The 21,338-nt window shown below is 41.2% G+C and overlaps 2 protein-coding genes across 38 annotated transcripts in view; both read left to right on the top strand.

Moving 5' to 3' along the window:
• clasp2 (cytoplasmic linker associated protein 2) overlaps positions 1–2,609 on the top strand; it is a 76,114-nt gene extending 73,505 nt beyond the window's left edge. For 15 of the 35 annotated variants that reach the window (XM_074686369.1, XM_074686365.1, XM_074686364.1 and 12 more), the window contains one exon: positions 925–2,609. In XM_074686369.1, coding sequence (XP_074542470.1) covers positions 925–1,002 — 78 coding nt within the window. In that variant the 3' untranslated portion in view covers positions 1,003–2,609. The remainder of the gene's footprint in view (positions 1–924) is intronic. The other 20 variants (XM_074686377.1, XM_074686376.1, XM_074686394.1 and 17 more) reach the window with 4 other exon arrangements.
• A 1,252-nt stretch (positions 2,610–3,861) lies between these two features.
• ubp1 (upstream binding protein 1) lies at positions 3,862–20,598 on the top strand. 3 transcript variants are annotated; one of them, XM_074686797.1, is made up of 16 exons: positions 3,862–4,014; positions 8,776–8,927; positions 11,100–11,176; positions 11,584–11,689; positions 11,788–11,894; positions 12,015–12,167; positions 12,272–12,382; positions 14,245–14,352; positions 14,649–14,755; positions 14,863–14,917; positions 16,843–16,936; positions 17,029–17,119; positions 17,223–17,341; positions 17,459–17,601; positions 18,241–18,292; positions 18,410–20,598. In XM_074686797.1, exons 1-16 carry the CDS (start codon positions 3,947–3,949, stop codon positions 18,445–18,447), a joined length of 1,581 nt encoding a protein of 526 aa, XP_074542898.1. In that variant the 5' UTR covers positions 3,862–3,946; the 3' UTR covers positions 18,448–20,598. The 3 variants fall into 3 exon arrangements, with proteins under 3 accessions (XP_074542898.1, XP_074542897.1, XP_074542896.1); XM_074686796.1 differs by lacking the exon at positions 3,862–4,014 and adding an exon at positions 4,820–5,766 and having other exon boundaries at positions 16,846–16,936; XM_074686795.1 differs by lacking the exon at positions 3,862–4,014 and adding an exon at positions 4,820–5,766 and having other exon boundaries at positions 18,410–20,597.
• Positions 20,599–21,338: the final 740 nt, after the last annotated feature.

The raw sequence follows: 21,338 nt of genomic DNA, 5'->3' as shown, positions 1-21,338 counted from the left end.
TTAACCAGATAGCAGCAGGCTGATGAGTTCTCAGACAATGTCAGATTAGTTTGGAGTGAATCCCACACGGCCCTTCTCCCACATGACACAACTTCAACACTACAGCGCTGTGACGTATGCGTGGGGCTGGGCGATTAATTGACAAATAACCGAAACTGACAATCAGAGCATCTATCTGGCGTAAGACTTCTGTGTCTATTATTTAGAGTATTCCCCCCTTGTTATTCTCTTTCTATAATTTTTTTTTTCACCAAACATTTCCATTCTAGCTGATGTTTGTTTTCAATTCCATTGTTTCAGTAAACAACCCTTAATTCTTCATCTGGGCATGTTCATTTCAGTTGTTTCAAAATCACAGAATAAACTGAGGTGAGAGTGGGATAATTGTGAATTAACCAAAATCAAGGTAGAAGATTCAGCTAATCAGGATTTAGATTTGTGCCATAATAATCACCCATCCCTATGTATGCATATGTTTTGGGTATAGTTGCCTGTGACAAAACTGCAAACAAGAGAGCTTTAGCCTCTGTGAGCGCCATATCTTAAAACTGAGATAAACCAGTGACTCAAAACACGGGAAATGTTTGTCCTCTTTCATAGTTTATTGTCCGCAGAATAATGACAGTAAACACAACTTTTGGGTTGGACACAATTTAGCTTGTCACAACATGTATGCAGGTTATGTAGGTTTTGCATCTGTGCCACCAAATCTGAAAAAAAAAAACATTTAGAACTTCTTCTTAAAAGAAAACCAACATTAGTTTGAAAAGTCACATTTTATATCTTCTTTTTAAACCAGGCATCTCTACCAACATGAGAACATGAGAAACATCATTATATCAAATGAACGTCCTTCAGTTTGAGAACACACTTGCATTCATGTATTTACATTTTTTTATCCTGTATCTGTGTCTCTTTTTGTAGCTGAAGCTGCTGAATCTCTACATCAAGCGCGCCCAGTCCGGCTCCAGCGGCAGTGAACCCCCAACCGAGGGCCTATAGGAGACAACAGCGCCCTCCCTCAGAGCCAACGCAGAACTACATCTCTGCCCACCAAACCATATACATCTTCATGAGCTCACTACCACACAGGCCGAGAACGAAAAACAACCTAACACTTTTTCAGACTGCTTACATCCACACATAAACAAACTCGCTTACACACGCACACTCTCACGCACACACACAGAGTCCTTGTACATTTCCCGACTGGTGCAGAAGAGAGGAGTGTTGTAGTTCTCCCTGAGCATCGCTGAGGATCCATCCTGACTGAACCCTTAAATTCTCATTAAACATGAACAGATAACACATTCAGTCACACAGGTTTGTCACTAATCACTCAAGGATAAAAATGTCCGTCCTCTCCACTTCCTTTAGTTCTCAAAACAATACAGTACCCCCTCTCAGTCCTCTTGATGTCAACAGGAAGTGGTGCAACTGCATGGATCTCATATTTACTTTGGGTGAGGGCGGGGCTAAGGTTTATAGTGTGGGGTTGAGACGAAAGAATGGTGCCGCCTTTGTGTCTTTCTCGAACAGCCAGTAACTGGGTCCAGGTAGACAGGAATGTAAATTTACATTGTGTCATAGTTTGGTTTTATTTTATGCCATGAGTTTTTACTGCAACAGTTTTTAATGTCTGGAGTTTTCTCTCTCTTACACACACAGATAAAAACACACGTTCTCTATATGAAAAAGGTGCTGAAGAGCCAAAAAGGTACGACCAGCCCCTATGCGCAGCACTAAAATACACTGTCAGAGTGGGTCATGCCTAACTAAACCAGACAAATACAGTACAGTCCAAAGTATAGGCAGTGTTATGTGCTTTGCTATGCATGAGACTAAATTTAAAAATGAACTTTTTATCAGCGACAGTCAAGAGTCACCTTGACTTGGGTTTTAAATTAATGTGAACAAAGTCGCCCCTATCCGAAGGAAAATTTGATGGTGTCGTCCGTTTCTCCCAGCTCATCTCAGACCAGTCCTGGGTCCTGCTGGGAGAAGGACGAGTGCGTGCTGCTTTTTACATGAAGTATGACCGGACATGGCTTCTTACCACATAGTGGATATATATCTATATATGATATAAAAAATTGATTATCCAATAACAATGTCATTTAGGAGAGTCCCCCTGGAAGGTGCACACGCGCACCTGTGCTTATCCTTGTTTTTATTTTGTTTTACTCTTTCTCTCTGTTGCGTGTGCAGTAGTCTCTCTCACACTTGTGTTTTTTTCAGATGAGAAAATTGTAGAAATGTATTATTTACAGCGCTGAAAAAAAAACCCTGTCATGTCACCATTTTCTCCTCTTCTCTTCATCGTGTCTTTCTTTCCTTCCTCTTCTTGTAACATTCTAGTTTCCACTGTTGTGTTTCCTCCGTGCATTTACAAAGCTGTGCTTACATTACAATAAAGAACTTGTACAGATCATAAAGCCAACCTCTTTTGATTTTTACAGAGGAAGAAAAGTTGAGAGAAAAGTTAACGCCAGTGTTACATCACAGTGCTGCTGGAGACAAATGATTTTAGTCCCTGGTCCATTTACATAAAGACATGCCATGTGCACTTGGCGTTTCATAAAGAAGAAATGCTGAAATTTAAAACATTTAACTTTTGGGTCTGGAGTGACAAATCTAAAAATAATTAATAAGAAGCTCAAGATGACTTAAAAAAAACACCATAATCCATTTAGATATTTCTTGCATTAAGATAAACTTTGACTAACCTTTCTCTGTTTTTAGCATCTTCAATAGTTACAATGAAAACCACTTATTTCAGGCAGTGTCCATCAAAATATGTTTATTGTTGATAAATATTTCACAAGGTAAACACATTTATTAAAAATGGGGGCGATTTTCTTAATCCACTGTATGTGTCAGCTCTTAATCAATTGTGTTAACAGCCAGGATGAAACAGAGCTAACCAGCTGTTGCAAGAAAATGTGCAGACCACTTAGTAGTTGATGTGGAGCTATCCATGCTCGACATGTAAAACATCACAATATATCTTACTTAACATCTCTATTTGAGAAACCAGTGTTGAGTTTCATGTGTGCATATGCTCTGAGTGGGCTGTAAATTTAGGTGCAGCTAAAGACGGTCTCAGATACTGTACCAGCCTGACCTGCAAACCTCCTCTCTATCTTCACTGCCAAAAGCCTCTGCAGTTTATACACAGCCTGTCATCAGAAAGAGTTGAGAATTTACCAGAGTCTTAGAAAATCTATGAATTTAATGACATTGAACGATTTCAACTAGACATATTTGATTCCTTATGTGCAGTTTTAATACCCATAGCTTTCGGCATTAATGTAAATTTAATAACTCAGTTAAATTTAGAAAGGAACACCACTTTTTGCGTTTCGAGCTGTTGAGTTTTGATATGTAGATAAATTACCAGTGTGTCTGAAAAGAAGCATTGCAAACTCCAATTCCCAGAGATGCGAGGGAAAAATGCTGCTGACGCACTGATGTTCACAAATAATTTCAGGGTTTTCTGTGGGGTTACCAGTTGAACCATATAACACTTTAAATCGTGCTTTTACCATAGGATTTTCTGCGTGGCTTTCTCTCGAGATTTATTGTTTCCCATTATTCGTGATTGTGAACTAAAGCCTTTGCTCCTTGGCCGGCCTCTGCAGCTTTAACTCGCAGGACTCGGACGGTGGGGGCAAATATTATGTCATGAGGCGGTCCTTTCCTATCACGGGCCAAAATAGCGCGTGTACCCTACCCTGTAAAAAACAGACAAGAAAAAAAAACACCCTGCGCCACGTTCAGGGTCCGACGAGGGATAATAATTGACCAGATAACAAGACTGCAGCCACTCTCCGTGGAGCAAACTCCTCTCCAGACACTGAAACTAACATGAACTCTTATCTGGACCGCCTCGGCACCGGGTTGAGTCGTGTTTATTCAGAGTGAGACAGGTGTTAGTGAGGGCACGATGTTGTTCTGGCAGCACCACACCGAAAACTTCCGAGCCACCGTACAGGGACACGGCAACTACACACGGTGAGCGTTTACTTATCTGTCAAGTGTAATTTATGGCTTGTGATTGTAATTTTAAGTTTTTCTGTGAGTTAATGAATAACTAACAACTGCATTGCTTTCACTTTTAAGCGCTCTCATGGTGTATTTATGGTTTATGGCCTATCTTGTTTGAAAAACAGGGGTGTGTAAAGCTATAAACATGTAAGCGTTGATCCAGATTTGCAATGTGAATTTGTGATTACCAGCTACTAGTATAAAAAGAAACAGGAAATATATTTATTGTAATTGCACAATGTAAAACAAAACTGGAAACCGCATGGGACTAACCGAATAGTTACAGACTTAAGCAAAAGGAGTACTAAATACGAATTTAAACACCCGGGGTCTTTTTGTACAGTTTCCAAATAGTTTTTTTTTTTTTTTTTTTTTTTTATTTATTTTTTTTTTTTATTGATTTATCTTTAATACACAAGAATATTGAGAAAAAAATGGAAAAAAAATGTTTTACTCTAAACTATAGGCAATCAGGCATATGGCTTGATCAAAGTAGTTCACTTGATGAAAATATAAATTAAAAGCGCACAACAGAAAGGAATCTAGCAGTCATCTAGTCTCCCTTATGAAGTGCTGTTTTTCTTGTAAAATGAGACACTGACAGGTAAGGTTTTGGAGAAAGTGTTGCTATTAACAGTGGGAAAGTAGTTGACGACGGTGACACCAGATGAGGCAGAGCTCACATACAGTAGGACACCATGACGGAAGCACAGAGGCCTCTGATTGGACAATCCCCCTGAACTGGGCACAGAAGGCGTCCTGTGATTGGCTGATCACCGCCCTGGCATCCTTCCTGAGGCTGGCGGTGGCAGCCCTGCAGGCTCCGCAGACCGACAGACTGTATGCTGAGGGAGCCATGTTTATGCCTGGTTTTGTGTCAAACGCCTCATATTGGATGGTTACAGAACTGCGTATCAAGGACCAGGAGTCGTAACGGGGATTCCAGCACCGCGATGAGACGAGGAGAGCGGTGTGGGGAGGTACAGGGAGCGGCAGAGGAGAGCAGCTCGTAGGTCAACGGACATCACTCAGTGGATATAAAACAAGTTGATGCTAGTTAGCCTTGGAGCTAGGTAGCAACAGCTGTGCGGACGCTGCGTGGGATGCGGCGTTTGGACTAAAACAAAATACTCACCTGTGGTCTTTGCATTCTGTGGAGATAAAGTTAGAGACACAGTTTAAAGGGTTTATGTTCGAGGTAACGGCTGGGCTGTTGGGTTTATGTTTAAGTTGTCTTTGAAGAGTAAGCTAGCTGGTGGCTAAGGTTAGCATCAGCTCGCGTTTGTAGTCACGACTAACATTTAGCTAGCCGAGTGGACTCTAACGTATCGTTCCTGTCAGCCAGCTGTGGAGCTCTGTGCTGTGCGAGAAACGACCACACTACAACCCCCAGTGGAGATATGGCGACCCATCCAGCCTCTGGAAAGCTATCAGTTCGCCTGCCCAGCCTGCCAAGGAGCGGCTAACGGGCTAGCAGCATAACTTTCCTCTTACCGTGTCCCCTCACAAGCTGCAGAGCCCACTTCCTCACGAGCCGACCTCTCGTACCTGAAGCAAGCTGGCGGCCCTCCGTGTAGAAGCCGAGGACAAGGAGCTGGGGCCGATGGCCTGGGTGCTGAAGATGGACGACGCCACCATAGAGTCGGGGCTGGTGCACGACTTCGACGCCAGCCTGTCCGGCATCGGGCAAGAGCTGGGGGCTGGAGCCTACAGCATGAGGTTAGACACCAAGTCAACATAGTAACCCCAACTTTCAAACATAGTACGAGGTCGCCAAAGAGAACAACACACTGTATCTGGTGGAGTTTACATTATACCCCCTGCCCTTTGTACTGAGAGTGGTTGCCTCTCTTTGTTTTGGGGTTTGGAGAAGGGCAGTCATTGCATGAAGTCACGATCAGGCGCAGGGATTCCTCTCTCTAAATCTGAGCTTTAGCAGAATATAAACTTGTGATACAGTGAGATTTGGAGACGTGTGTCACTTGCGGGAGTTTGTGTACTTTTCATGATAACAGGAAGTCTGTAAGAAAGGCCATGTTGGCCCCTATGACTGGCAGGTTTATCAGAACAGATGTGTGGTATTGTTTCTCAACATGGGTGGTGAGGGGAAACAAGGGCCTTGGTGTTACACCCAAGGTGAAAAGTAAAGTTTTATTTGAAAAGTATTCTTTGATTAGAAAAAGTGTTTATAGGGTTAAATAAGATGGAGGTATAATTTGCTCCCTTAGAACAGCTGGAGAAACACATTTTTATCCCTTACTTAAATGAAAGAATGGATAATCACGTACTTACGCAGACATGAAATACCAACTGGTGGTCTTCTTAGGCCTTTAACAAAACTGTAAATCATTGCAGATCATTTGGAATCACTTTCATAGGTTGTAAAAAGTTGCTTAAAAACCTGTTCAACAATATTATACACAGCTCTGTCCGCATGTGCAATATCTGACACAACTGCAGTGTATTTCATGTTAGATATCAGAAAGATTCTAAGTTGGCTCTGGGTGCACTTTTCTGAGACAAAAATAAAAAAAAATCAACACACTCACAAATCTTCTGTTTCACACAACAGAACTTCACCAAAGCTGCATCTACGGCCAGTAATGTCACTTTGAAGGCGCTTTAACCCCCATTTTGGAAACTTGTTCCTATTCCAGGAACTTTTCAACACTGAGATTAATACTTTTTCTGAATTACCAGCAACTGCACCGCTGTTTCATTGAAACTGAATTTACAAGCCCCTCAGTTACATGAATCTCTAGCAGTCTCTGATACTTAGCAGTAAGTGTAGGAAAAGCTTGAGTTCCTTGGACAAACTCTTCACCTGTTTATAAAAGGAACTATGATGAACTTTTGCTTGATAGGGAGGAACTCATGGGCAGAACATTACCTCTTGTCTCAGCACTGATCCTTTCTTGCTTATGTATGTTTTCTCTATTGGAAAAACCTCCCCCTGCCTCAGTTTTACTCAACATACCACAAACTTTGAAAGTTATTGTCAGCATAGGTGCTGGCCCTGCAAGCAGTGAGTCGCTTCATTGGAATCTGACCAGGTGATGGGCATTAAAATCAACCAGCTGATCATCTGTTTCACTTTTGTTTAACATCCAGATGAATCTGTGTTACATTTAGACTGTTTTATAATCAGTAAAAGCTTCCTTGAAGCAGGTTTTAAATCAGAGTCAGGGGTTTCCAGCACTGCCGGGGTCTTATGATTCAGGGAAACATTATTAGTCACCTGTTGGTAATGTGTCTATGGAGGATGGAGACATTTCCTGTCTGTGTATCTTAAAAAGCCTGAAAAGGTCTGAGCTGGAATCCATGTGGCATTGTTGTAAACCACCTGGTATGTGTGCACTGTGTTATGTAACAGGTTATGGGAGGTGATGATATTTGTGTGGCAAAGGCAAGCAGCTCTCAGGACACACATCAGTCTTATCAGCGGCCTCTGCAGCCATCTGCCTCCAGGCATGCATTTATCTCCGCGTGTGAGACGCAAGAGTGTCAGCAGGTTTATCGTTTCACAAGTGATGGGCTGTGAAGAGAAATTAATTAGTGCAAACAGGATAGTGAGTGTGTGTGTGTCTGTGTATCTGTGTGTCCAGGAGGAGTTGTGGATGTCCTTCTATCTGTGGCGTTGGGGTGAGTTACGGGTCAGGTTTTCACTCGGTAGCTGGTAGGAACAGAATGTCTCGGTGTGTTAGTGGAACCAGCTCCTCGGGTTTCAGGAGGCAGATGTAGTTTTCCTGGGCAGTGGGGTAAGCAGGGCTGCAGCACCCAGGTTGGCATAGTGTGCAGGAAAAATAATCTTGCTTGCAAATGTGAGTGTGAGAATCTAGCAAGCTGCTTTTCACAAATATAGTTGATATGGGAGGGGGTTGGTGAATGGTTTTCTGAAAATTATTAAGCATTTCTCTTTCATTGAAGTTTGGGTCAGGTTATAAACAGCACAATGACATATTTAAAAGTTTAGAATATGGTAATTTGATGCTATAATCTGCATTTCTTTGTATCACTGAGAAACTCCTTTATCCACAGCCACATGAAAACACACACCGTGCACCCATTGACACTCCCACAGCATTTGTCAGGGTGAGCTAAGGACGGGTTGCCTGTCCAGAGAGGCTGCCAAGTGTGAGAGATATTATGTGTGTGTGTGTGTGTGTGTGTGTGTGTGTGTGTGTGTGTGTGTGTGTGTGTGTGTGTGTGTGAGCATGTGTGTTAGGAGCTTAGGCTATCAGGTCGTTTTGTTCATTCATCCCTCTGCAGCTTCATGCATACATAATAAAAGAGCCATTTGATCGAGAGCTATCATCACTTATTCTAAAATAAGCCAATCCTGTTAATAATCTCATTCTCCCCGCTCTGCAGCATGCAACAGTTTAAATGGCCCAAACCCATTTGATGTGTTTCAGCGATAATTGCAGTTGGAAAACGAGAACAACCACTTTTAAAGAATAAAGAAGCAATTTGTGTTTGCCTTCAGGGAGGTCACGGTGATTGTTTCAATCCCTCACAGTTTGGGCAAGCCAATAAAAGCTGAGATTTTTCTACTAAAAAAAAAAAAAACTAGGCAGTTTAACGACAGCAATGAAATCCATCACTTGAGCTGTTCTCGGAAAAAAATGTTCACGCTGCTGGTGCTGTACGTGAATGATTGTACTCTCGTGCTTTTTTTTCCATGCTAATGTTCTCTCTCTCTGTGTTTCTCTCCTCTGTCCCTCTCAGCGATGTGCTGGCTCTGCCCATCTTTAAGCAGGAGGACAGCAGCCTTCCTCCTGAGAACGAGACCAAAAATCCCCCATTCCAGTATGTGCTGTGTGCCGCCACCTCACCTGCTGTCAAGCTGCACGACGAGACGCTCACATACCTGAACCAAGGTGTGACACCAGTTTTTGTTATTGTCAGATCAGATTTTGAGCTTCTTCTGGCCTCCTGAAACAACTCATGAAGACACTGCTGCAGTACATTGCACACATGATATGGCAGCCATCAGCCAACAGCCACATTAACCTGCTGCCCATTCGTTTAATTACTCAAATGAAACTAGTGATGATGTGAATAGTGGCCTCTTTTGACCTTGGTGTTTGAAGAACAAACAGTGTGGGGTTTTTCTTTTTTACATAACACTGGTACAAATTAGTATTTAAGTTACTTGATGGCAAAAAGGAAACAGAATTAACATGTTCATTATTATTACATATTAACACAGGGTGTCTGCGGGGTCTTAAAAAGTATTAAAAGTTGATAAATCAGTTGGGGGAAAAAATGAAGGCCCTTAAAAAGTATTAAAAAGTCTTAACCCTAATGTTATGAGGTATTACATTTTATTGGTGTTCAAGACAGTTCCAAATATGAAAAAGTCCATCTGGTTGGAAAATGTTTTCAGGGTCTGAACCTTCAAAAATAACCACACCTGGTGATTGGACGATCATTCTGCTCATCACACCCATCACAGACCAGCGTGAGGCTCTAGAAAAGCTTTAGCATCTGAAAATATTAAATAGATATAATTTCTCAGTACTTTTGATGACCTGAGACCTTGGATTCCTACGATTTAGAGATAGCTTCCCCTGATCTCAGTTGTTTTGGAACAAATTTCCTTTGTTCAAATCACCTTTTTACTGAATGCAACGCGATGAGATAAGGTATTTACCAATACAGTTACATAGCGCTGTTGTTTGAAACGTGACAACAAGTAAAGTTGTAATTTTGTGAGGAAGCCAGCTATGTGTAGTGCTAGCAGCCCAACATATCTGTAGGCTAATGTGACAACAAACTCCATTTGTAGAGTAGTTTAGTAGCCGTCAGTTTAGTAGCCGTCAGTTTGTAGCGCTGATACAAAGCAAATCACACCATCTTAAGCACATGTCCTAAGTTTTGACAATGATGAAATAAATTCTTCTTTGTTTTTTCTGCAAGTTGGCCTTGAATAACCACTGTTACTTTTTGTGAGAATGTTAATGTCAATTAACCTACCTTTAGTTTCATTTATTCTTTCAAGCTTTATTCCTTCTCAGTTTACCCAATTTATGTTAAAATGCAAACTACAGCTGTCAGAGATCTGTTGCTAACAACAGCTTATTGTCACGATAAGGTCTTAAGACTTTTTGAAAGGTTTTTTAAAAAGTCTTAAAAAGGTATTGAATTTAACCCCAGGATATCAGCATATACCCTGTAACATACATATTATGGATTTTATACACAAGCTTTGGTCTGTAAATAAGAAGAACAAAATATTCCCTGTATGGCAGAGTAGACGCAGCTTTCTCTTCGTATCCAGGTCTGTTGGTTTGATATGAGGACAGATATGATGGTTTGCGAGTATCTGCTGTGTCAGTGGGATGGAGGGACCCTGATTGGTGTTTGGCTTACCTAAAAAGGACAGTAGTTTGTTTTATCATACACATTATAAGTCCTTTAAACAAAATGTAACTGCAGTGATGAAACATCAGTCAGAAAAGAAAAAAATCTGAACCAATCTGAAAACTCTACAAATTTCATTCTTAGAAGCTCACCCTGTGTTATTCCCATCACATAATCAGAATATCTGCTACTCTCAAATTCTGAAAAAGACTGAAACACAGTAAAAAGTTTGTATTCTAAGACAGGGATCCTTTTCCATGATCAAAAATGTCTCATGAGAGCTGTAGAAGGATTGAAATTATGATGCAGAGAAGGTGAGGGCAACATGAAACAGAGATCTTGTGATGATTTCTGAATCATCCGTCTGTGAACTTGTTGCACAGTGAGAATCCACAGCCAACATTTTTGAAAGACAGACGAATAGTTTCAAGTCACATTTTCCTCCATGTTTTTTTTTGTATACCTCAACAAAGACCACCCTTTGATTAGAAGTTTGTTTGTTTTTTACTAGATGGAAACCCACTGAGCTCTAGTTCTCAAGACGACTCAAATTCTTTGATCCCAACACAACCGGGACATGAAGCATTCATACCACTGTCTTGTTGTGGTTTTACTCATTCTCTGTCATAACTCCTTTTTTTTATTAATCCTCCCCCTCTCTGCACCTCCTTCATCGTCTCTCACAGGCCAGTCTTACGAGGTCCGTATGTTAGACAACAGGAATCCAGGGGAGCTGCCAGAGCTCAACAACAAGATGGTGAAGGTAAGAGGATCCTCACAGCTGTACAGGGGAACATCTTATGTGTCACTGTTTGTACATGTGCAGTTAAAATCACAATAATAAGCTTCAAGCTGTGCAAACTAATCTGGAGGCACATTAAAAAATCTGAACCTGGCTTCTATCCTTGACAAAGCAGGGAAGCTTTTTATTAACTCACATAATGCAGCTCACAGGAAATCTCTCTTGTCATGTTTGGTTGTGATCCTGTCTCCCTGTTTTTTATCAGATGACCTGCAGTGGTTTTGTACAATAACAGATCACTCTACTAAGTGTTTATGCACTTAAAGCTCTGAAACACACACCAACCAGACAAGCCATTTGCCAAGTAGAGAGTTGGGACCATCTGAGGAGCACATGTAGCAATGATACCTGTGTTTGTGTTTGTGTAGAGCATAGTGCGAGTGGTGTTTCATGACCGCCGGCTGCAGTACACAGAGCACCAGCAGCTGGAGGGCTGGAAGTGGAACCGTCCAGGCGACCGTCTCCTTGACATCGGTAATGTTGCCTGGCATGTGATGTACATGTCTGTTGTCCTGTGTGTGTGTGTGTGAGATTTCAGGTTTAAATATCAGGGTTTGTGTTGTGTGTGACAGATATTCCCATGTCAGTGGGCATTGTTGAGCCAAAGACACACCCCTCCCAGCTGAACGCAGCAGAGTTCCTGTGGGACTTGAACAAAAGGACCTCTGTTTTTGTACAGGTATTACACACACACACAGGCACACACCCACCAGCTTCTCTTTGTGCCATCTGTTTGGGCGTGCCTCTAAATTTCCACATCAGACACACTTTTTGATAACGCACACACTCTTGTCTGCAGGTGCACTGCATCAGCACAGAGTTCACTCCCAGAAAGCACGGTGGAGAGAAGGGCGTCCCCTTCAGGATCCAGGTTGACACGTTCGCCCAGGGAGAGGGAGGAGAGTACACAGAGCACCTCCACTCTGCCTCCTGCCAAATCAAAGTCTTTAAGGTACACACACACACGAAAAGGAGGAGGTTTATACACCAGCCTTCATGTCGGCTCAATAAACCTCTTTTTCTTCTTCTTCTTCTTCTTCTCTGCTCCCTGTCCAGCCAAAGGGGGCGGACCGTAAGCAGAAGACAGACAGGGAGAAGATGGAGAAACGCACACCTCAAGAGAAGGAAAAGTACCAGCCTTCTTATGACACCACAATCCTGTCAGAGGTCAGTATAGAGCTGCTGTTGAGTGATCAAGAGCAGTAACTGTCCAACATGCTAAAACATGTATTAACACTGTATGGACTCTAATACTCTCATTTTCATTTCAAAACTGTAAAGCTGAAACTTAAATAGTTTGTATTTATTCCTTCAAATACTTTATTTTTGCCTGGATAACTTAAACATAGGAGAATGTAAAAAAGGAAAGATGAGCAAATCTCTGCAATTGAGCCGGTTTATATTTTTGGGTCTTTCTGAGAGAAAAGGTTTGAACTGTCCTGGAATGGAGACCCTCCTTTGCATTCAGCAGTAAGAATCTTCTTTGCAGATGTGTAGCTCCCCCAATTACAAACTTATCTTATCTTATATTTTTAGTTAAATGTATGAGTAGGGCCTAATGAGGAGAAAACATCAGAACCACATTCTGCATATGCTTCATATCCAGCATGTGTGTGGCAAAGCAGCCTCTTGCTCAATATAGCGCCATCCTCTGGGTAAAATATGGTGGCACAATAAAATATTAGTGCATTTTATACCCATGTGTGAGATGCACTGGTGAATGGGATGCAGCTCATTTTTTAGATGAAGAAATGTGTTGAAAGTTTTTTACACACTTTAAGCTGCCTTAGCTCAAACATACACAGCTAATATGCTCACCATTCTGACCATCATAGACACATCAGTATACAGTATTTGTTTCATGATTTGACACTTAAACCATTTCACCTGCCAGAAATTGGTGAATAAGGCCTCAGTTTTAGATCCAGAATAAACACAATAGAAAATCCCGAAGATTTTGAACAGCTTCTCAGTACAAAATAGAGGTCCTTTGATCAAGGTCTGTCTTCACTGAATACATTCACCATGTTTTCTCTGTATCCAATGTATAATCCCACCAGAAGTCACTGTCCAAGCATAAGGCTTGTATTTTACAAACTTTTCTGCCACACTGAGACCGCCCTTGGGTCTTCCACTTCGTGATGGAGCTAGGGCTGAACAATTAATCAAATTTAAACAGACATCTCAGTGTAATAGAATGCAATTGTCAAATCGCAAAGGCTGCATTTAAGAAGTGCATATAAAAATGCAATCGTTCCCATATGTCAGTGGTTTAGCTGAAACTAATTTTACTTACAGTTTTGTAGTTTAGTTTGTGTTTTTAGATTTTTATACATTAAATATTTATATTCACTCAGTTCACTCACACAATTCTTTTTCTTTTTATAAAACAGTGCATTCCATTTGTTGAGATTTAGTGGTTGAGCCAGAGATTTGGTCTTATTTAAATTTCTGCTCTTTATTTAATGTGGGATTTCTTTTTTCATATTATAGTTCATACCAGGCCTGTTCTGCAGTGCTTTGTATCTTTCTGTGATTGTGTTTAGGGTAATTAACGATAAATATATCACATGTCTACAAGGCTTTAAGTTAAATCAATCAGTCAATATTCTAATGTGATTGCAATAGTTAAATAACGATGTTATTCATATCATTTCATCATAACATGTAAGCCTTGCCTATAGGACAGAATTGTTTGTATGTTACAGTATTCTTTGTCATGTTGGCCATACTACAGAATGATTTATTGCTTGTGTTTAGTGAATTAGGAAGAAGATAACCCCCCCACCCCCCACCCCCAATAAATAAATAAATAAATAAATGAATGAATGAATAAAAATAATAATAATAATAATATTAAAATAAAATTGCATGCTGAATTGCAATAGCAATGTTGGTCCAAAAAAATCATAATTAGATTATTTTCCAAAGTCGTTCAGCCCTAGGTGGAGTGTGTTCCTGCAGGTTGAGCTTGTGTTTGTGTATTTTTCTGTGGTTGCTTAACCTCTACTCTGTGTCTGTTCATGCAGACAAGACTTGAACCCATCATAGAGGATGCGGGTGACCACGAGCTGAAAAAGTCCAGCAAGCGGACACTTCCCGCCGACTGTGGCGACTCCCTGGCCAAGAGAGGCAGTGTAAGAACCCTGCTCTCTATTCGTCCTAGTAAACCACGCCTCTTCCCTTTACCGATCTGTCCATAGACTCTCTAAGCCTTTCTGCAGACCCCTGGCTACAATCTGGCTTGTTGATCCTTTGGTCCTTCATTGTGAAGTATTTATCTTGTTTGGGTGGGAGAAGATGCAAAGCTAACTTCCTGATTCTTTCTCTTTTCTTTACTCTTCAGCATTTGTTCCACGATAGTTGACGTTGGCCAGCAGAGTGAAATCCCCCTGTAGGTCTAACTTTTGTTTTCCTGTGTGTCTCTTTAAAGTGCTCCCCATGGCCAGATAACGCCTACGTCAGCACCAACCAGGCAGCTACTCCCTCATTCAGCTCAGCCCCGCTCTCCACCTACACAACCTCCTCAGTACCAGACAGGTAACACACACACACACACACATTTCTCTGTGCATGTGTTTGTTCTCCCTTTTCACTGTAGTCTCTGTTGGTCTCACCTCTCTTCATTGTTGTCTCCTGTGTCGCAGTGATTCGTCCTCACCCAATCACCAGGCAGACCCTGGCAGCCATGGCAACTCGGAGGTAAGTCCACTCTCCTTTTCTGAAAGAAGGAGAGTTACAGTATTCCCTCACAAGCATTTTGAAAAGAGCAAAGGCCACTGGGCTCTACTGTCATGCTAATTGTGTTTAGTGAATGACTCAGCTTTAAACTTGAATATGGACTCAGCTGTGTTGTTCCACTGAGTGATTTTGTGACACTATGAGCTACAAATGTCATTGGTTACATCTAGTGCTAAATAGTTACAGGTGAATGAAGCTTTATTGAGTTTTGTCTTTGTTTTTGTTGAAAAAGACTGAAAGCCCTGAGGCTTCACACAAAGAGGACACAGCGTCCTCTGGTGGCTTGTAGAGCTTGTAGCAGGCTTTCTGATGGTCTGAAGCATTACTGCATCATGGTAATATTTATTGTTTCACTGATACATTAGTATAAAATCCCACAGTTTCCAAAAATTCAGATACTAGTCATTACATTTGAAGATATCTTTTATTATGTTGCTGTAAAAATATTTTAAATTTATAGATACAAGATATTTCTCTTAATACCAAATATTATATACCTACATGATAAAACTGTTGGGTTGCAGTCAGCCAACAGGCTTTGTGTGTTACTGTTATGAGATGACTTAAAGGGGACATATCATGCTGATCCCTGATTTAATACTTACATATAATATAATAAATTTTAAAACAAGACCTTTCACCCCCTGAATTTTCAAAAAATGAGATATTGTATTTTTTCTGATATCCTAGAACGAGATTTGATGCCTCTGAAAATAGGTCATTGACATTTGGCTTCGAGATTTCGACCTTCATGACGACATGAGGATCCTTTCTTTTTATTGGAGTAATCTGATAAAGCAGCTCCTCCTCTGTGAAGTCAGTTAGTCACACAATGGCCACCGAGGGATACACCCACCAAGAGCAGAGTATAAATAGAGCTCCCTACTAGCTCTGGCTAACTTGACTGAGTGCTAACATAGCGACGAACTGACGGTAGAGGTGATCTTTAGACTACACTTTCAGCATGATGGATAAAACAGACAGTAAAAAGTGAAGGAGCAGGATGGAGCCCTGTTATAGAAATAGTTTATTGGTGTAGTCTGCCTATATTTCCACGTATAAACTCTACATGTTACAGTACCGGTTTGACTCACCACACTGAAGCGTCCTGAGATGATCTGTGTTGAGGTGGATTTTCTTCCTCCTGAGCTGCAGAACCGTCCTGGTCTGACTCGGGGTCCAATACAAAGGACGTATCCTACACTCTGCCTTTTTATTAGTGCTATCAATGCCTTACGGTGAAGTTTTGGCAAACAGCAAACTCGCTCGGTCTGCTCCATTCAATGTGGCGATTTTGTAAATACTGCCATGCTGCAAAAACCGCCCCCTGGCTCTACACCCTCCGCCCCTCTGATAGAACTGACCAATCAGAGCACAAAGGGCTGTGACGTTGCGAGGTTACTGGAGGTCATTCTCGAAACGGAGCGTTTCAACGAGATCTTCAGAATGGCCTAAAATGAGGATATTGAGAACGCTATTGTGGGGAAATGAAGGAACTAAATGACTTGTACTGAGGGCAGAAATGCTTTACAGGCATCCTAGTCTGGCATAGTGAAAAGGAGAAACAAGCATGATATGTCCCCTTTAATAGTTTTAGGGACTTGTCAGTATTTAATTCACTGGTTAAATTTGTTCAAGGGAATTTCTCTCTGGTTTTCTCTGTGTTACCATGAACCAAAATGTATATAGATTTTGGCCAATGGTCAGATAAGCATGAAAATTTGAAGTATTAACATTAAGGTTTCTTCAGAGTTCACAAACAGTTAGTGATACCTTAATGTAGATCTGCTCTTTCTACCAGTCTCCTGTCTAGTGAAGATTAAATAGTCATATCTATGTGAGGAAGCTGATGTTGATGTCCCGTGTGTCTGTGTCTCCATGTGCAGCAGCTGAGCCCCACTGCCTCCATACAGGACGCACAAAAGTGGCTCCTGAAAAACCGCTTCAACTCCTACACACGGCTATTCTCTCACTTCTCAGGTACACACACACATGCACACACACATTGAGGCATGGCTGTGATCTTGTAACAGCTACGGCAAAAGTGACTTTTTGGCTCATTTGTTACACAGGTTCTGATTTGTTGAAGCTAACCAGGGACGACCTGGTCCAGATATGTGGGCCAGCAGATGGGATCAGACTCTTCAATGCACTTAAATCCAGGTGTGTGTGTGTGTGTGTGTGTGTGTGTGAGAGAGAGAGAGAGAGAGAGAGAAAGCAACCTCTAGAATTGTTTCTTAGCCTTAATCATGATCTATGTGTGCAGGTCAGTGCGTCCCAGGTTGACTGTGTACGTTTGTCAGGAGTCTCCTCGACAGAGCCCCCTGCTGGAGAGACACAGCACCAATGAAAATGGAGAACACAGCGTTTCCTCAAATTTACAAGGTAAACAGATTGAAAGGCAAAAACTATGGTTGATTTTAGTCTGCACTGTTTGCAGTGTGTGGTGTTTAACAGGAGTGTTTGATCTGTGTGTGTGTGTGTGTGTATGTGTGTATGTAGTATATCATGCGCTGTACTTAGAGGAGCTCACAGCTGCAGAACTCATCCGCAAGATGGCGAGTGTGTGCAGCCTTCCACTGGGGAAGATCAACCAGGTGTACAGACAGGGTCCCACAGGCATACACATCCTGCTCAGTGACCAGGTATGTACACACACACACACACACACACACACAAGCAACATATAGGCACTTTTCCAGTCTGTTCATCATAAATACTTTGAAATCTCTGACGCAAGCACTACTCAGTGAGCAGGGCAGGCAGTCACTCTATAGAGGCTGTGGTCCTTGTCCCACTGGTCATAGGATTGATTTGGTGTCTGTCTTCCCATATTACCACAATTTCTGTCTCTGTCTCTCTCTGAAGCTGTCCTATTCAAAAGCTGAAAGCGGAGTTTAAATCTGAAAAACACTCTGACCAGTAGAGGGCTCTTTGTTCAAAGAAATCCATCAAATGATAGAAGGAGAATGTGGGGGACACGGGAAACTCTGATGTTCTGTGATCTGTTTTACCCTCAGTTATTGATTTCAATGTTAGCTTCATAGTTCAGTATCAGTCATGCAGAAATGCATCAGGAATAAATTTCAGAACAAGCGTTGAGACTCCTTCACTGTGTAGAGAGGAAGAAGTTAGCAGTGCGACACTGTTTAGTGTGCAGGAACAACAGCTCTATTGTGTGTGCAAGTCACTTATTTGCATGACATTTACATGCCCAGCTCTTTCAATGTACATCCGTCTGTTTATGCTGCTGTGTTTCAGCTCGTCTGTTTGGTCTTTTGCAGATGGTTTACAACTTCCCTGACGAGAGCTGTTTTTTGATCTGCACTGTCAAAGGTGAGCACACGATGCTCTGGTATCCATGTTTGCCTTGAAATTCGTCCAAGTAGATTCCCCCCGTTTGACAGGGATTTAATGTTCTTCTTTGCTCGCTGCACTTGTCTCCCTCTCCAGATGAACTGAGCGAAGGACTCCATCTAATCCTGAAGTAGTGTGGAGGACAGATGGCATCACTAATACTCCACCCTCTGTTTTGGAGCTGAAGCCTCCTCTCCGTCCCTCCCTTGCCTGCCTCCACTCTTTCCTCAAACTTCCACTCCAGTTCTCTCTGAAGCGCTCGCTGGATGGAAAGCAGAGAGACTGTGCTAAAAAAATCATGTAAATGTTAGAATCTGACATGGGTGTGTCCACTGTTTCATATTGAAAACACTATTAAGAGAGGAGTTAAGTTCAAAGAGGAGAGACTGGAGGGGGATGTGGAGGAACTATAATGATGTTGTATGTATTTTGATTTTACTATTTTATTTTTTGTCTTTTATATGGTTTCCGCGGGTGAAGGGAGGGGGGGAGGCCCCAGGAGGGAGAGGAGAGGTGTTGTGGCTTAAAGAAATAAAAAAGAAAGCAGACTTTCCTTTCTGCTCGTTGCCCTTCCCACACAACGCGCACAACCAGCACTAGGCCAGTATTTGATAACCTGTACTGCTGAACAGCATGCAATCTCAACATACTAACCTGCTTGAGGGAGAAACCCATCTTACTCTGCTTGTGTAACATTCTCAGCGAGGGTTGTCTTAATAAACCATTTATTGAACGGCTGAGCTCGGAAACCCCTGAAATATCGGGACAAATTTTGTGGAAGTTGACATTTTGATTTTGTTTTCTTGGAATTTGTCCAACAGACTGATTTCATAAACTCATTTAGAGTCCAGCCATATCTCTCTGTCTCCTGTGCATCCTGTTTGGCCTGCACTTTTTACCGTTATTAGTTCATGCTTTATTTATGGATCAGCTGTGTTTGTTGCTCTCATTGTATTTCCTTGTTTCTGGTGCCATATTGGCTTTTTTAACTCCTGATCTTTTGCTCACATTCACAAACACAGCACACATGCACCTCATCTTTGACTCCTTTGCTATCGGTTCGACTTTCAGACTGTAGTATTGCTGATTTTTGAGACTCTTCTGGGAATTTCGCCATAAAAGTCAAAAAAGAGGAACACACCTCTGAAAGCAACTGAAAAATGGAGCAGGATCGCTTATCCAAAAACTTACTCTAACGTGGACCAAACAGGTTTCAGATAGAAAGGCCATATCTGAGGTTAAAGCCTCATGATGGCCTTGTTCATCGTGGTGGCTAGAAGTGTTGACAAACAAACTGATTAGATGGCAAATTGAACCCTCATCTACTGGAGTTGCTTGTGCTCTGCATGTACATTAATCAACCCTTCATTCCAGGATCTGCTTTGCAAGAAACAACCCACCACACAGCAGGCTGGTAGTAATGTAAAGCCTGGTTTTAATAGTCTTAAACTGTGGACTAGAAAATCATGGCAGCTCCACCTCCATCTTCAAAATGTCGTGTTTAATGTAATTTAACAGATGAAGTGCAAGGTGTGTGTTTCCAGCGCCATCACTTTGAGAAGTTAGAGGAAAGTCTCACACAGGTCTTGGGAGTCCCTATCGTTTTTCTCTTCTTTTTATTTTGGTGCACGATATCTGACAATGTCAAAAGTGCAGTCTGCACAACTTTGTGTCAGATGGTGTGTGTGTGCATGTGTATTGTTTTTTAGTTCCTTAATTATGTCAGTAATCGTCAACCTTTTTTTTATGTTGGTATGTAACTGTTTAGCTTGACGTACAGTAAAGAGCATGTGGAAGATGGAAAAAAGGAAGGATAATCTCCTTATTTTCCAGATGTTAGAGACCAAGTCTGCACTGAAAATCACAAAGCTCAAGCTCGATGTGTAGTCCGTAGTCCTACAGCCACAACCTCTTATTCACCACCTACAAGAAAGAGAACAAAGAACTGATTTAAAAGACTAAAAGGTGTCTGTTCTCGTCTTGCTGCGCGCCAGAGCCAGGACTGTAGCTCTTGTGATGTTTACAAGGCAAAGTAACTGTGTTCATAGACTCAAAGAATTAGTGAGTAATAGAGCAGATATGATACCAAGTTTTGGTCCCCTGAAGGCCTGATCCAGCCGTCTGTGTGTATGTTTGACTGTGTGTGTGAGTGCAAGCAGGAGAGGTGACCACCTTCATGTACAGCCTAATGTCAATGATGCTTCTCATGTGCACAGTATCGTATGCTGGAGATGTACACAACCACATGTGCTGGGAATAAATGATTTCATAACTTTCTCTGGTGTCCTGCGTCATCACATAAAAACCAATTTATTACAAGACATACATGTGTTACACCTTAGTTTTGCTTTGTATTTCCATCCCTGGACTATAGCATGGGTATCCCAGATCAGTGTTTAATGTTTCAGTGTGTATTTCAATCTGCAAACCCTGTTGAATTAAATAGACTCTCTGAGGCAAAAAAAATTCAAAAGCAAACTCAAAACCTACTCTCTTTGTCAAGCTTTTCACTGGTTTTGATCTATTTTACAAATTCGATTTTTTCAAATCTATTTTTAAGAAATACAACTTTAATCTCTCATAGTAAATCACATATATTACTTGTTTCTTTTAGTAAAAATGTGTCAAATTCTATTGAAGTGCTGAGTAATCTTTTTTTATTGTATCCAATTCATGTATTTTAATTCTGTTGATAGTTTCTTTTTACATCTTGTTCTTTCTTTCTTTTTTTTTTTGATATATTTTTAGTTACAAACTGTAAGGCACATAACAGTTCATATCCAACCACATTGTGTACATTCGGTTGAGTAGGAAAAGTAACATTAAACAAACATTACACAGAACAGTGTATAGTCAATAAATAAATAAATTGATTAAGGGGGGAAAAAATAAAATACATTTATTTATTTTAGGGTCAAGGGTCAATTAAATCATAATTTTGTATTTGATTTAGAAGCTCTATTGCATTTGTCGATTTCATAAGTTTTATAGATTTATAATACATTTTAAACTCATTAATAAAACC

This window comes from Halichoeres trimaculatus, unplaced genomic scaffold (genome assembly GCF_033239565.1).
Source record: "Halichoeres trimaculatus isolate MK-OKI-2021-1 unplaced genomic scaffold, fHalTri1.1 fHalTri1_scaffold_14, whole genome shotgun sequence".
NCBI classification, from domain to species: Eukaryota; Metazoa; Chordata; class Actinopteri; order Labriformes; family Labridae; genus Halichoeres; species Halichoeres trimaculatus.
Note: the sequence above shows the minus strand (reverse complement) of the source record. Positions and strands in the feature narration are given on the sequence as shown.